The sequence below is a fragment of the Vipera ursinii genome (assembly GCF_947247035.1).
Source record: "Vipera ursinii genome assembly, chromosome: Z".
Classification (NCBI taxonomy): Eukaryota; Metazoa; Chordata; class Lepidosauria; order Squamata; family Viperidae; genus Vipera; species Vipera ursinii.
The window spans coordinates 88,632,362-88,650,006 of NC_139517.1; the positions used below are offsets into that span (position 1 = coordinate 88,632,362).

At 36.1% G+C, this 17,645-nt stretch overlaps 1 protein-coding gene across 1 annotated transcript in view; it reads left to right on the plus strand.

Moving 5' to 3' along the window:
* The window catches only part of HIBADH (3-hydroxyisobutyrate dehydrogenase), a 93,303-nt gene that overhangs the window by 61,871 nt on the left and 13,787 nt on the right, over positions 1-17,645 (plus strand). The window contains exons 5-6 of the mRNA XM_083378201.1: positions 11,575-11,708; positions 16,259-16,335. Coding sequence (XP_083234327.1) covers positions 11,575-11,708; positions 16,259-16,335 — 211 coding nt within the window. The remainder of the gene's footprint in view (positions 1-11,574; positions 11,709-16,258; positions 16,336-17,645) is intronic.

The window sequence follows — 17,645 nt, forward strand, 5'->3', positions numbered from 1 at the left end:
GGAAGGTCTGACTTAACTTTTTTTAGTCTCACGAACTCCATTTCCCTGCAGCAGGAGAGAAGTACACTGGAGCTGGAAAGCAGGTTAGGTTGAATCTTTTGTTTTCAGAAAGGGGGGGAGAGCTGAGCGATGGTACGCCAAGCTCTATAGTAGCACCAGGAGGAGAAGCAGCAGGAAACGGGGCTGCCATTTCCAGAATGGAAAAGAGAGATGCAGGGCGATGCAGGGCAGCAAGCAAGTGCTCTTCTCTGCTCTGCATCACTGCACAGAGCTGTTCGCCTCCCCATTCTCCATTCTCTCCAGTGGCGGCAATGGCTGGCTGGAAGAAGGAGGCTGCAGGGGAGACTTGCGCTGCCTGGTCATGGTGCAAGCCACAGTAGAGTTGGTGGTGGAGGAGGAGGCAGCTGCTGCTGGCCAGATGATCAGTGGGATGATCAGTGGCACACAGCAGCAGCGGAGCCTTTCACCACGGAAGGTGACCAGGCCTACCCTGCCCATCCTCCAAATGGTACCATGGCAGTCTGGCTCGGAAGTGAAGTGAAGCAAGGAATGGCCGGGGGGAGGCTAAAGGAAGCGGGTGCGGGGCGCATGGGGCAGTTCCTTCCCCTCTGCCTTGCCTCGTGGCCACAGTGGTGCACTGTGCCACGTGGCCTCCTGCCCCATTGCGACAGCCAGGTGGGATGGAGTGGGCGGGGTCCTAATTAGGGCTTATTTTTGGAGTAGGGTTTATGTTAGGTCCACTCCCACAAATCAGGGTAGGTCTTTTTTTCGGGGTGGGGTTTATTTTTGGGAAAACACAGTATATCTTTCATCAGCCAGCCATGCTTTTTGTGGACCCTGCAGCAGCTTCCATAAGATGGTCTTGCTGTGGCTCCTCATGCATCCTACAGCAGCAACCCCCAAGCCCTGCTGCATTTGTGTCATGTCACATCAGCCCTTCAAACACACACCCCACCTGAAGTAGCCGTCCTATTTTCATGCCTTGTGACTCTGGCTCTGCACCTGGAAGGCAGACTCAAGAGCCTACTTGCAAGTCACCTAGGACTTTCAACTTCCTACTGGCTTTTCCATTTGCTTGTTGGAACCTGGTAGGAAGTTGCAAAGGTTTTCAGTTAACAATAACTTTGGGAAATGCAGGGATTGCATTTGCTAAGGAATGCAATCTTGTGTTGTTGCACTTTATATAATTCTGGTTCCTCATTGTTCAATGAGGACTGCTTGTATTAATAAATATAATCCAAATAGGAGCTCCATATAGAATTTGAGATGCAATTTTTGCATTAAAAATCTATATTACTGCAAGAACAAATCTCCTTTTTAAATAAAAATATTGAAGCAAAGCCATCATAGTAGATGTTGCTGTTAGAAGTGTCGTGTTGCGATTATGTTGCCAGGATAGAGCATGACTAAATAAAATGCTGAAATAACTAAAATATTCCACGTTATCACATGATGTTAAATTATTAGGTTCTACTTTTTTAACTTTTTTTTTCCAAAATCCAGAAAATTAGTTTTCACATATTGCAATTGATTTGTAATTGAAATTCTTGGTATTATTTATTTAACTAATGCATCAAATAGGCATTTGAAGCTAAATCTAATATGTGAAAGAAGAATAGCATCATCCGTTTATAGCAAAGGACATGTTTTATGTGCTTTATATAGGATGAAAGAATGGGTGGATGGATGGATTTTGGAAAATGGTTATTTGGAAGTCAATAAGATTCAATTTTATAAATGATTTTTTTATTATTTGAAATAAAATACTTGATGCCTTCATTGTATGACTGCAGTATCAAAAACTGATCTGAATGCTCAGAAGAAAAGATACAGATTTAACTATTTGTATTCACTCCCTTGGGAGATAAATGCTAACTCCATATGGACTTGTTTCTCCGTAAGGAAATACAAACTACCATCAGAGATTATTTTGCCACTAGAGGTCAGTCTTTAGCAATCAACCTTTAACGAACCAGAACTGTCAAAAAAGCTAATAAATTACACAGTGGACTTTCCTAATTATGAATTCCTATTTAATCACTCACTGACAAGTTAAGTCCCATGTACTTTGCATATATAGTTATGCTCATATATTATTATATTTCTTGAGATGCGGGCCTTTAATCATAGTGTAGGTCATTACCAAAGACTCTCTTATCAAGTCATAATTAGTTATTATGGGAAATAATTAACTTTCTTACCCCCTTGATTCTGTTCCCAGCAAATGCAGCATCCGCTTTTATCAACAACAAACTAATTTTTTCACAATGAAATGTTTTACATAAAAAGGATTTTTAACTATGTAATAAAATGTATACAAACTAAAAATATGGGGTAGATACAAAAAAAAATATCTTCAATATGATAGATTGATATGATAGATTGGATTTCAAATGATAAAACACAACTTGAATTTTCCAATATTGTGATTAAAATTAACATGGAAAGATGCACAGATTAAATATGTTTGGGCCATAAAAACTGCTTTTTGGTTTGTAATTGAGTAGATAGAGCTTAAGTATTTTCATTCAGAAAAATAAATTTTGTCTGTGTTTGATAATTTGACATGAAATCTTATTTAAGCTTCTGTGAAGTCTCTGGTAGTAGACATAATGCTAGTAAGCTCAATTGGATTCAGACCCATGCAAAAATGGTTTAAAAGTCAATTCAGAAAAACAATTAGTGAACAGTTACTACTGCAGTGCTCTTAACTGCAGTTAAGAACACTGCAGTTGCTTACAAGAATATATGTTAGATCAGACATGTCAAACTCATGACATCACATTACATCACGCAACGTATCGGGACAGTTTTGCCATTGCCGGCAATGGAGTGGGCGCGGCTTCCACATGACGCGTCTGGCCCACGGGCCGGCAGCTTGACATCCCTGTGTTAGATGATAAGGCTGCTCCCTAAACTAATGAAAACTTTGGATAAGCAAACACTTACATGAATCTTGCATATTTTAAGTGAATAGTATCTTTGAATTCATTGTCAAACCGCACTATTGATCATATTCACAAGTTGAGGAATAAGCTATCTAATGAAATACAGAGCGTTTCAAGAGCCTTTTTTCAATAGACAACAAATAATGGCCAAGTCCTGGCCTAACAAACACAATCAAGATTACCTAACCTCCTATTACTTAGTTATGCAGTCATGTGGTGTTTCACCTCATCGCTTAGCAATAGAAAGTCTAGTCCCAATTAGGATTGTTAGCTGAGGACTCTCTGGGCTTATATTGTAAATTTTTTCTATCTGTTTCACTTTCAGAAGCTTTTGTTACTAAATCCTTGACATACTGCTAAAGTAATTTGTAGAAGTACTGCTGAAAAAAAAATAATATTAAAGCTATATATATATCTGGTCTTCGGATATTTCTGGATGACTGCATATGTTTGTTAAAATATTTTTGGGTAACCAGCATTAATTGGCAAGGTTTAGCTTGAAATTTATTTTCTTTAAATTTTGCTAATCTTGGAAAATATTTTGATTTTTCTACATGCTTTTGGAGCTGTAAAATATAGCCTAGTTCCACATTTTGTAATTTGACTGTTGAAACAATAAGTATCAGAACTCAGTTCTTATTTTAGTATTAGCTTCCAAGATTGGAGAATACAAAGGAGTACAGTTCTAATATACCATATCATTATAGTCCAGAGAGATTTTTCATGTACTAGTTAAAATAATTTTATATCCATTTCTCTTGGCTTTCCTTACTCTATCCAGTAACTTTTCAAGTGCTATAATTTCTTTTTACCATTATCTAATATGACCAGAATAGAGTATGTTGCCTTATAAATTGTCCTTTTATTAATGTGGTAATGATGAGTAATATCTTGCCAGTTTTCTTTTCTGGTATTCTGGAATCTAGAACAAAGATGAAGAGTTTATTCTTCTGCTGAATTATTTTTTTTTGGCTCATATTAATTTTGGAATATTTCATTCCCTAGATCTGTTTTCTGTCTCCAGGGATCAAGATGCAACTAACTTCCCGTGCAGCTTTGTTGGCTTCCCTCTCTACTTTTTTTTTCTCCCACTTATGTCCATGGCCAAGTTCAAATACTTCAACTCTTACGACCACTCATCACCTTATTTTGAAGCATAAATCCTTACATTCTTGTTCCTCATGGGTCAGGCAGCTTCCTCCCATGAGCACTAAACTGAACGACAAAGTTTTATGTTTTTTTAGGCTTACCATACGATGTGATGATTGCAAGGCAAATTCCCTAATTCTTTGAAGTGTCTCATAATGATCCTAGATTTGCCCCCCTACAGGGTAGAAAAATATACTGGAGGACTGTAAAAAAGGAGTGCACATTTATGCAGCTTTTTCTAATGAGTGTTGGCACTTTCCTGTTTGAGCTACTCATTGCAAAATGGTAACCTAAATTTTACATAATTTATTCTTGGAATACAGAATACAAATAGTGCTGGATTTTAAAGCAATGTGCCCTAGAAGTTTTACTTAGAAAATCAGCAATCAAGTTCTGGTTAGTTCTTGATAAAACTTGTAGATGGTTTTCTACAGCACTGTTTACATCTGGACACAAAACCTTGGTGACATAGAAGCCGATCACCATTAAGCTGATGTTTTACAGTAGCAATTATATAATAGGGTGGGCATTGGCCCATAATTCCCGGAGAAACACTAGCACTGGTAATAAAAGGAGTTTTTAAAATAGAAAACAGGTTGGTGCTATTATTAGGTTGACTCAGCCTTCCATCCTTCCGAGGTAGGTAAAATGAGGACCCAGATTGTTGGGGGCAATTAAGCTGACTTTGTAATAATGCCGCTTGGGGTGTGTGTGAAAGCCCTAATAAGCAGGCATATACATAGAATGAAGGCTACTACTAAGCTTGTAAGCCACCCTGAGTCTTCGGAGAATGGCGGGATATAAATGGAATTAAAATAAAAATAAAATTACAGCAAAGAATATATATGACTACATTATCATGCTTCAGCTACAGATACTTGTCGATAGATTTAACATCACAGTGTGTCGTATGCACAAACTGACATATAATATTCTTTTTTTGCCTTTCATACTTTCATGCAAATGTTTGTTTTCTCCAGGTCTATGGTGGTGACACAGTCTTAATTTGTGTTGTGTCGCCACTGGTAAGGAAATCATTATTCTGATGGCATGAACACAAAGAAAGGGAGCCAATCATGCAGTAGAACATTATGATCTTTAAGGAGGAACAGAATTACCAAGATGAAATAGACGAGTTAATTATTTTATTTCTTGATTAATTTTGATAATTATGCTTTTTAAAAGAAAATGTTATGAATATTTAGTTTTAAATATATAATACTTTACATAGAGGGGAGAATAATATATTTTAAAGATTTGTGTATCAAAAGGAAATTGAAATACAACTCTTTTTTTAATGAATCTTTATTTACATTTCGTGTTAAAAACACACCATACACCAACAAAGACAAAAAAAACATTTGCAATATACAAAAAACGAAGAAATCAAAAAATTGAAAACCATTTCAAAAATTTCACATTATATCTACTTCTAAACTAACAATTATATTCCACTCATTAAGTCTCTTATAACTATTCAACTCCAAAGCTTATTCATTAACAAAGACTATATCACTTCATTTTTGACCAACCTCCAAGCCATCCTCATTTCTATAATCTTTTATCCATCCAAATATACCATTTATTCCATGATAGAAATGCTGGTGTCTCTTCTTTACCCTTCAACTTCTTGGTCAATGTGTCTGCTTCTGCACAATCAAGTATTCTCCTAATTATAACTTCATCCGGCGGGGTATGATTTGCCTTCCAAAATTGAGCATACCCCATCCTTGCCGCCGTTAAGATATGTAAAACCAAATACCATATTTCCTTCTTAATATTTCCAGGCCTGGAGCCAAGCAGGCACGTCTCTGGTTTAAGATCAACTAAACACCCTGTGATTTCCTCTATCCATTTTTGGATCCTTATCCAATATCTAACCACTTCCGGGCATGTCCACCATAAGTGATAGTATGTGCCAATCCTTTACCACACTTCCAACAATCGGCCGACAATCCGGGGAACATTTTGGAAAGTCTAGCCGGAGGGAGATGCCATCTATAAAGCATTTTGTATATGTTCTCCTTATATGACGTGGAAACCACCAGCCTCATATTAGTCCACCAGATTTGGTGGAAATACAAGTCTTTTTGAACACTAAGAACTATTATGGAAATCTTGTGTTCACTGTTCTTTATACGAGATTTAATTAAACTTGCCTGCACATCATAACTCCTTAGGCATCTCTATGTGGATAGATCTAAAGCCAGAACAGCTCATTGTTTACAGTGCTCTGTTGCTCTTTCAGCAAAAGTTGGGCCATTGTGATATTTATCTGAATTCAAACAAGGCTAATTAAAAGAGCTGCTGACAGTTGTTGTGATCTGACGTTGAGTGGAGCTTGATGGTCATTATGGGTAAATAATGAACCAAGCCTGCAAATGTAGCAGCTGCCAACTTGGGATAGAAGAACAGTTATTGCTACCCAATTTAAAGATCTATTGACTGCTTCTTTTTTTTCTCTATAGATCTTCTGCAGAAATTTAATACTATCAGATGTTGCATTTGTCATTGCAGGTCTTATAGAAGTATACTATGATTTTCTCTCTTAAATATTTAATTTACATAATTGTTAGCTTTCAGAATTTACTTTTTCTGATTGGAAGCTTAATAATTTCTCCTAGGACAATTATAATTGCATGTTGTTATGTTTTTTATATATTTTGATACAATGGAAATATTCAACTGTCTACTTTTTTCTTTGAATATAATTCCAGCACTGTTTTTAGAAGAATATAAATGTGTCCCATTGATAACTAATTATAATAACTAGCAGCTTTTTTTTTAATGATATGACAACATATTCCCACAGTGTTAATACAAACTCTGAACATATTTTTTTTCCTTTAAAGTTTTGGCCATAATAGCGAAGTGAGAAATATTATAATCTTCAACCCTGCTTGTCAGCACTGACAAATTGTTGGTGTTCATTAAAAATACGTCATCACTTTGTCATGTTTTCCCATGTCCCATTAGCAAGCAGCAAGGCTATAGTAAAGGAAATAGGTAGAAAGAGACTATAATCATTGATGAATCTAAATTTCTTAGAACTCTAGATTTAAAAATTTATCCAAGAAATGTAAAAGTCCCACTGAACCATCGTATTTATGCCTGCAGTGCTTAGTGCAACTATTCAACATTTATTTTGGCTGCCATTATTAAAGGTAATACAGATTATATGTAATGTAAAAAAGCATGTTGGTGCATAGTACATAATATAGCAAAATTAGAAATTTTGCTGAAAAGAAGTGATCTCAAATGTGTCCCAAAAAACAAACTCTTCACTGAGAAATAATGATGAAAAAAAAATTGTTTAAGAGACTTTCTGTTTCAAGGGAAAATTAACTTTAATTTTACTGTTGTGAGAACCATCATTTTTGTATGTGTATAAAAAGTATATTTGCATAAATGCCCAAATGAGACGAGCATAAATTGCTGGTTTTCGTTCTGTGTGAAACCACCGTACATTAAAGAGGTTATGTTGTGCTACTTTACATTAAACCAAATCACCTCTGAAACATGTGTAGAGCCATTCATCTGTGTCACTAAAACCCAAGAGAGTGGCTGATATCGACTTTGAAACTGAACCAGTGATCACTTACAAATCAAACATGGCATGCTCTAAACCGATTGTGCACGGCAATCTTTTCTGAGAAAAGACAACTAATTGAACATGATAAAGTGTAAAGTTAATTAACGCTCTTAAATTTGTTGATTACTTTTCACAGGATTATATTGTTCTTTTGGATAGCAGCTTTCTGTCCCAGCTGTCCCCTTTTTAGCTGAATGTCTTTGGTGAACAATAGAGACACCATAACAAGTCATAAATGGTCCCTGTGACAGCAGACCCTGTGAGGCGGCATCTGTAGAAAATGATTAAAACAATTGCATTTTAAAGGTAGTTCACACAGCAGCCTGGTCCCCTTAGCCCTCTCCTTTATCTCATTTTAGGGTAGATTGTTTAAAACATTTAACCACATATTAGTACATGTTTGTACATTTAATGATTTACTGGAAGAATGAAATAACCTTTAAATAATGTTTTGGAACATACTTTTTCAGCACAAAATGTGTATCATCACACATTTGAATAAAAAAACTTATGTATGTATTTTACAGTTTAGTAATGTGTAAGCAAGGATTAGATCTGGACCATATTACACATTAATTCCTCAAGCATAATACTAATTACTTCATTTCACTGTTTATGTTTCATTGTTGATTTCCTTGTGCAAAATGTTTGGATAAGTAATGACATAATTGCAATTGTACTTAGAAAGGAGTAGGTTGTTATTTATAAACAGTAATATAATATTTATTTTAATAAACTGTTTGCAAAAGTGTTACCACCATAATATACTTTCTTTGGCTTCCACAAGCGTAGCAGAGAACTTCTTTAATCTCCTTTTATGTAGCATTGCAAAGAATTAAAATTTATTTCCATTTCTTGCTTTTTCCTATAACGTATGCTCAAAGCTAGACTAAAACATTAAATTTCAGCCCATTTCAAAAGAGGCTTATGGATATTGCCTTTCCAAGAAAACAATTCAGGTAGTATTTAATGTATGTGACTCCTTTTAAGGTTAAAATTAATAGGAATATCAGTGTGACCTAAGATTGGATCAGGAAATCATTCCAGTTTAGTTTTATTGTGGCATTTGTTTAAAAAAATACCTAAGCAAATTTCCATGATGAATTTTGACAAGCTGACTTGTTCCAAAAACTAGCTAAAAAATTGACATGTTAATTTTAAATATAATTTGATAGTTCTTAACAAAATCTGTTCCTAGGCACATTTTAAGACCCGCATAATATTTGTTGGAAATATGTCATTATCATGGAACCTCCTTTTTATTACTAACCTGCTACTGAAGTAGGCTGAAGAGAAAGCAAAGTTATTCATGGAGAAGTGTTTTTCCATGGGAAAAATGGAAGACTTCCTATGTGAACATCCTATGTTGTATGCAGAAATCGTCTTGAAAGGTCAGTGACCTATTGGGTTCAAGCTGACCTGTTGTAAGACTGTCCCTTTCCGTTTAGTTTCTGTGATTCTTACGCCATTTTTTCTCTGTCTGCTAGACAGACAGATGAGCAGTCTTTTGGAGGAGGTAAAATGAGGAGGTGGACTAGAGTTACCAACCTACCAAAAGACTAATACATTATTATTCTTATAGATAAGTAGAGACTTAGGCACCAATGACATTTATTCTTCAGATTGATCATTTATTGTATAAATGCTATCATGATATGCATAGGATCTTATTTCTCTCTCATCATATATTAAAAAGTAAATGTTTTCCATTAAGTTTAAAAAGAATTCAAAAATTATATTAGGGCAGCATCTTCATAAAGCAAAAACAATTACCAAATAATATGGAAGAGGGTTAATAATTTGACATCAAATTTCTGTCCAAGGACTAGGCAAAAGGAGTTAAGATACGGACATGGAAAGTCACTGGTGCTATTTGATGGCTCCACGTCTTATGATCAGAAAGTGACCAGTGGCAAAAGGGAAAATGTGCTATATAGAGAAGAGGATAAGGCTGAATTCTAATGAGCCGAGCTGAAAGTTGGTTTTTAAGTTTGTTTCCCCCTCTTGTTCTTATTACTGCTGCTGCTTAAATTTTATCCTTTACACTGTTGGGAAGTCACAACTAACCACTTAGCTAACCACTCTTCCAACTTCATTTCTGTGGTGCAAAAAATATCCTGTGGGAGTGATGCTATTCAAAGTGGCATGTTTTTGTACATCATGGATGTATGGATAAGCCTTTTTAAAAAAAATCAAAACACAGCTTTTCCCTGGGTCTGGGGACCATTATTACGGCTGTGTGAGCAGGCAGAATTGAGGCATTTGGCCATATCCTAGCTTTCTAATCTCTTCAAGATTGCTTGGGAAGAGATAGGATTAAGCTTTCCTCCTTGCAGATGTCATTTCATCCCTCCCATTTCCAGTCCTGCTTCAGTGTATTCATTTCCCTCTTAATGATAGCATGCCACAACTAAAAATACCACAGCTATTGAACTTGAGGTAGAAAGAGGGTTTGTAGCATAAAGATAAATTCAAAGATTAAATCCTGGATTTTCATCAAATAACATACCGTGTGATGGGCTTCCTTTAAAATTCTGGAAATTGCAAACTGGCTATCTGTCAGGCTTCATTCAGCCAGACCATTACTTGAATGTGAAGACAAACAAGCGGAGATTCAAGTACACAGTTCTTTGATAAACTAGTTTTATTACAGATACTAGGAAAGCCTTAGAGCCGGAAATTGCCAACTGTAAGACTCAAGCCATATCTGCCTGTCTATCTCCAGTTCATATCTTAGATCTACACTATGTGGCCCAGCAGACTGAGAGCTGTTAATTTCTCTGTGGGAGAACCAGTTGACAACTATGTACTGTTATTGCCGCAGACCTACCTCATCTCGGGCTTTTCATCTGACCTCATTTCTTCTCACACACCCTTGTCATGTTAAAAAAAATTGCTTGAAAGAGGTTGGCCAGCACTTTGAAGTAGAACAATGCCTTTGGCTTTAAGTAATTGAATAACATCTAGATTCAGAGTGATTGGAGAAGTTCCATGGAGAATTGTGAATTTTGGTGATTTAACAATACAGTGGGTACATCAAAAAGCCTATTTTCTATCCTGATTTAAGTTTGTAAGACCCAGGAACTTTGTGGAAAAGCAGTGACTCTATGGGTACACAAACAGTACCCAATTGGTAAAGACTATTTATAATATTTAATGTTGGAGAGTTTCTGTTAACTTTTAATTCCTATTAGTAGGAGGTCAGGATACAACATTTGTAGCAAATGCCATTGTAACAATGCCTTATAAAAAGGAGAATGTGTGAATAAACTCTTCCTTCCATTAAAAAGTGACATTATCTGCTGTTAGATGACTTCTCAAGGTGGACTGTGAATAAACTCTTCCTTCCATTAAAAAGTGACATTATCTGCTGTTAGATGACTTCTCAAGGTGGACTGCTGTTATCTGCTGTTAGATGACAAACTACTGTGATAGTCATCTAATCTTAAGTTAGTTTTCATTTCACAAATAAACTCACTAGTGCATTTTTTCATCTGAAATGGAATTTCTGACATTTTTTACTATTTTCAAAGATACCTGTAGTAATATGCATATGTGAGTGTGTGTGTGTCTGTAAATGAGTATGTATGTATGTGTATGTGTGTGTGTGTGTGTGTGTGTGTGTGTGTGTGTGTGTGTGTGTAGAGAGAGAAAGAGAAACCATTAAACTAACCAAAGAGATAGATATCGTTGTAAGCTGCAGAGAAATCAAAGATTTAATATCTAAGTAAACGCATACAGGATTGGACCAAAAAAGATAGTGATGAGAGCTGTTTTAATTTCATTCCCGTACAGATGATAAGCACAAGGAAAGTTTCAAATGGGGTGATGTGAAAAGAAGCTTAAAAATCATTAATGATTATGTTATTCTTAATTTAATGGTAGGTGTTGGAGCTGCTCGTTCAGGAAATCTTACCTTCATGGTCGGGGGAGTAGAGCAGGAATTTGATGCTGCAAAAGAGCTGCTCACATGTATGGGTTCCAATGTGGTCTATTGTGGAGAAGTTGGAACTGGACAGGTAAATGCAGATCATTCCTAGGCATGTTATAAGCATTAGTGTCTCTTCCCTTTCACATTGCATTAATGTGCTTCATAAGGCAAAGATACCTCCCAAACTTACTGAAATTTACTTTCAAACTGAAATTCTTCATTAAACTGGTAATTAATTGACATTTGTTCTATCCTCTCTCCACTTCCAGTAAGATATACTACTGTAGCCCTGTTTAAAATACCACCTAATCTGAAGCATAGGTAAGAAAACTAAAACTTTTCTGGTGAGTTTGTAGGGCTCACGTGCAAATTACATATACAAAATGCAGTTTTGCATTTTCTTGCAGACATTTTTGTCTTTTTCAGTGTGCTGCGGGCAAGTATCACATTGTTTTTCTTTCAGTTGTATTTGTGATTTAGTTGTTTAGAAGGTAGGTATGTAGATGTAGTATTCTAGAAGTTTGATTGCAACTACTCAAATCAACTACTCAAACCCATCAAACTGTTCATGTTAAAATTAGAGTACAGCAGCCTCTGGAGGCCTACATATCAGCCATCTGTATTCTGATTGTTACTTAACAATAATTTTGCTTAGATTTACTGAAAAGCATCTTATACAATTTCTAAATGAATAAGAAAAAAGAGGAAAGTCCTAAAGTAGCTCATAAATCAACTAGTGTATGCAAAGTGATTTGTCATAAGAGAAATTCTCCGTCTCCTTTGGCAACCTGAAATAATATAAAATGAAAAATAAACTAAGTTACCAAAACAAAAATGTGTACCATTACATATAAAATGCACATTTTCTGCCTTTCTTAGTCCCTTTTATTATATACGACTGAACTCATGTTTATCAAATCTCATGATGTTTTCAACTCCTTGGGTTTTCATTAAGTAGGAAATTTGTAATCCAAGGTCAAATGCAGCACCAAATCGTGTGTGTCTCCCCTAGAATACTATCCAACTATATTGTCTAAAACCTGCTAGAAAATAGATTTGAAATCTTGTGTATGTATCTGCTTTGTGTTATCATGCTGCTGCTCTGCTTTGTCACCACAAAACATCTTAAACACAGTCGTAATAACCAAAGGGTGTCCACCCCAACTTAGTTTATGAACAATGTTTTGTTATGGCTTGCCAACTCTACTCATTTTAGGCTGGTTCTTAAATGGTGGCATCATTGAGATTAGGAATATTGCAGTGTTTTTACATTATTTTGTTTAAAATTGCACTGAAAAATACAAGTTTTTAATAGTAGTCTAACAAAACTATAATGCTATGAGTTGTTTGGGATGTAGTATGGGCACTTCTACGTGACAGTATTTTTACAGCAACCTGAAACAGTGAAAGAGCCACTCGGAACTGGTTCCCTCACAAAAGGAAAAACTGGGAGCCGCAAAAAATGTGTGCACATGCGCACATGCGCAGAACAAGGTTTGACTGAAGAGTGGAGCCAAGGCGAGATATGCACCTACCCTGCATATTTGAATTGATTGGTTAAACTTTTTTAGTCCCACTTTTTTTTTTTTTTTTGGACTACACATAGCAGAAGACTGGGAGCCGCAGGAGATGGCTGAAAGAGCCGCATGAGGCTCCGGAGCCACGGGTTGCAGACCTGTGACCTATAACAATGGGCTGGTAAAACAGTGAGCCATTCAACGGGCAAACAGGAGAATGCAAATATGGGATTTAGGTAGGGTCCCAGCCCCGATCTACAACAACTCTGAAGGAACAAAAGTTACCTTATCCTCAGTCCACACAAAAAAGGGAAAAAAACAAATTGTTGTGTTTTCTACCTTGCCCAATGCCTGATATTTTCGTTATCTGATATGGGCATTCATATTGCCCTTTACAAAATGTTCAGAGGTGTTGAGCTATGAAGATAAAGGCATATCTTCCTAAATAGAAATTCCCATTGAAAATTATGACATGCAGCAAGTTGATTTATTCAATAATGGCAATGATGATTGTAGGTTGCAACATACTTTGAAAATATAATGTTAACCTGACAAATATGTGGGGAAGAGGGGCAGAAGTTGGTAAGTGTGTTTATTTAAATAGGAAAAACCAGGGTAGGTTTTTTTTCAATCGAAAAGAAAGAGTGAAACTGACCAGACAAATTAAGATTGCCTGTAGAAACAACATGTCTTGCATTTTAAGTGTTTCAAATATACAATATTCTGTTTTAAGTTTGAAATGTTTTTTCAACCTTAAGACACTTCCAAAATGATACAAACAATTCATTTTGAAGGCAGAACAGCTGTTTTTACTTGAAAATGGTACAATTGAATATGAAATTATTTGTATACTTCTGGTTGCTTATGAAATATACTAGCCTAAAATCAAAAACAAGAATTAAATGTTCTAACAGCACAGATTAGAGAGAAGAAAAATTGGTTGCTTAGTAGGTCAGGGTAAGGCACAACATGACACAAATGCCTGATCAGCTCAAATGATACAAGTATTACTGGATAATTCTGCTAAAGACATATGTAAGAAGGCTCTAAATGAAGATGTTTGATAGTGATGACCCATTGAAACCTCTTTTGCTGGGCAGCCTCTACCAAAAGATAATAATTGTGATTTCAAGAGCTTTTCATGACTATTATTGGTTAATTTAAGTGACATAAAATTTTGAAAACCTATTTTGTTTTGAAAACTACACCACACATTTCCCCAAATCTAGGAAACGTTGCAGTTGAGTGCAGGTGAGCATTTATGTGACCCCCAAAAAAGATTGCCAATCTGTGTTCTATAGAGTGGTTATGGAACAAAAAATTCTATATATTATTAAAAACTCTTGCTGTTATTAGCATTAACTAGACAAAATGGTCTATCCTAGAGCAAGAATTTGTGTACCAAAGTGCCTCAAATGGGATGACGTAGACAGTTCTTCCAAAACCTGGGACCCATGACTCCTGAAGGAATTTGAAAAATTGTGACTGCTTCAGACTACTGTTATAGTTGGGCTGGTGATAAAATTATCTTGGTAAAATAATTTTCATTTTGGTAAAATTATCTTCATTTTGAATGTGATAGTTTCCTAACCACTCTTGCTATTCCTCACTCCCTCTCCCATCCAACAGCAAGGAATTGATGCATCATGTGTCTTTTAAAGAAGCAACAACTTTAAGGTGCCTAGAAAGGCTTGTATATTTTTATTGCATTATGTTCCCTTCACTGGCACACAAACTTGTACATGTATTTATATCCTATCTTTGTTCAGGAACTCAAGGCACAAATATAGTGCTCCATTCTCTTATATTTCTTCACAACCCTGGGAGTGGGTTGGGTAGAAAGTCACTAAGTGAGGTGCTATGGCTACAGAGTGGGTAGAAATTGGATATTTATGATGGCAGACAAATATAGTAGCCACTATACTTTAGTCTTTGCCAACCAATCCTGTTTCATTTTACAACTGTTTCCTACTCTGAAATTAAGTGCAGACCAGTACCTTCTTTCAGGTGCTGGAGGTCAAGTAGGCTGGCCCTGTCCTAGCCCTTGGGAGGATCATGTGATCATATTTTTAACAGCTTCCTACAACTCAGTAGAGAATTTGGCAGAAAATTTTAAACTGTTCTGATGAGAAAGGTAACATACAACATTGTGGCAGAAATAATTAAATTAAAATGAAATATGATCAGCATAATTATGTCATGGGGAAAAAGAGGGGGATGTCATGGTCAAGAGATGACACCAAACTTATCATCAAAGGATGGGACCAGGGAGATGAGAAATGGAATATGAAAGTGCTGTACATCTCTAGAATCACAAGGAAGGATACATAATGAGGAGACAAGAAAGGTTGGAGGAGCAAAGGAAAGATCAGCTCAAGACTATGTGACAAACTAATTTGCAAAAGTTCCCTAATGTTATAATATCCGCAATGAATCAAGCAAAATGCGTGACTTGTGTAATGTAATATTTCTGCTGATATTGGTGCCATGTACAAAATCTGTCCTCACTTTCATGATTTTTATGTATTAAGGGAAAGGTCAGGACAGACAATTTGAAACTACCTAATTAACTCCTCAATTTACCCTGTTGCAAACTAATTCAAGAAAAATATTAGACAATATAAGTGCCTCTCCCAAGTGACATTCTTTGGTGCCAAGAAGCCCTTCCAGCAAGGAATTAATGGAAACCTGTGACTGACTATTCAAGGGCAAGTCCATCGTTTTATTGGATATTTAATGCCAGACTTCAACCAACAATCCAGATTTATTCAGGTTTACTTCATGGATCCTTAAGACAGTGTAGAAATGAGATTGTGAAATTATACAAAGGAGAGGAGGGGAAGGGAAGGGAAGGGGAAGGAAGGCTTCCAATGTTCACTGCTGGTTTCTCACAAAGAAACTCAATGGGGAAGTCAGTAGAATTTTGGAAGTCACTTCTGCTCCCACTACTTTTCTGCCCATCCTTGACATTCTGTTTTTGTTTGTTCGTTTAGGTAAGAAAATATTCTTAAAACAATAATACAGCAGGGCATGGGTTGACTAGTTTCTAATAAAATTAGGCTCCTCAGAGATCGTTATGTGTAAATTTGAGAAATTTATGAGTTATTGCATTTATTTTCAGGCTGCAAAAATCTGCAATAATATGCTGTTAGGCATCAGTATGATTGGAACTGCTGAGACCATGAATCTTGGAATCAGGTGTGTTGAATTTTACATTTGCTTTATCTTGATTACATTTAAGTGACTAACCCTTTTAGAGTGAGCACCTGTTACTCGTCCCAGCTTCTGCCAACCTAGCAGTTCGAAAGCACGTAAAAATGCAAGTAGAAAAATAGGGACCACGACGGTGGGAAGGTAACAGCGTTCCGTGCGCCTTTGGCGTCTAGTCATGCCGGCCACATGACCACGGAGTTGTCCTTGGACAAGCGCTGGCTCTTCGGCTTTGAAACGGAGATGAGCACCGGCCCCTAGAGTTGGAAACGACTAGCACGCATGTGCGGGGGAACCTTTACCTTTACCTTTAATGTTTTAGAAAACAGCACAAGTTTAGTATTTCACATTTTTTAAAACCATTATTAAGTTATAAATTTCAATGAACAGGGACATTCTTTACAGGGCTACAAAATAAAAGTACATTTTCAATTCGATAGAATATATATACTAACTCCTTTTCCTTATCAGATGAAACATGTAGCTCTGTTTAGGTCACATACTGTTCATGCATGTATTATAATCCATCAGGAACCAATCTTTTGAATGCAAGATTATATTTAAGCTAAGCCTAATCCAGTTAAGGTACCCAGTTAAGCCAGTGTTGGGATTCAAATATGTGAACAACCAGTTCTCTGTGTGGATGCCACTTCTGGAAGTCCATTCTGGGCCTGGGCAACAAAAAATTAGCTACCAGTTCTGCTGAAGTGGGATAAACTGGCTAAATCCCACCACTGAGTTAAGCCAAGAACATTGCTCACAGGCTGTGTAGAGTCTGAACTATAGTCTTAACAGAGTTTACAAAAAAAAGTGCTATAATAATTTCTTGCTATTGAAAACAACTTCAGGGAGTTTGATTAAAAAGTTATATTGTTGTTAAATGGCTGGTTATATTTGCCAAAATACTTTTGCTTTCATTTATTTTTTTCCATATAAATACATACATAATAAACATTTCAGTTTGAAATTTGGGTCCTATTTTTGGTATCTGGATTTTCACAGCATGATTTTAGTACACTTATGCATATATCCTTTCAGCCACTTGCTAGAAACTGAACACATTACAATACTCTGAAGAATACTAAAGAATAAATATTTGGTTTGGCTTTATTTTTTTTTAAAGATACATGAATGTTATAAATACATGGAAACAGACATGCACCCAAAAGACAGGATAATGGATTCACATTTCTTCTTAATTACCATATCAAGATGCAGTTGTTTTATTGAATTGCCCTTGTCTCAGATGTTAGACTATCTTGACCTATTAAGTTGTCATGTTGTAATTGAGATAAAAG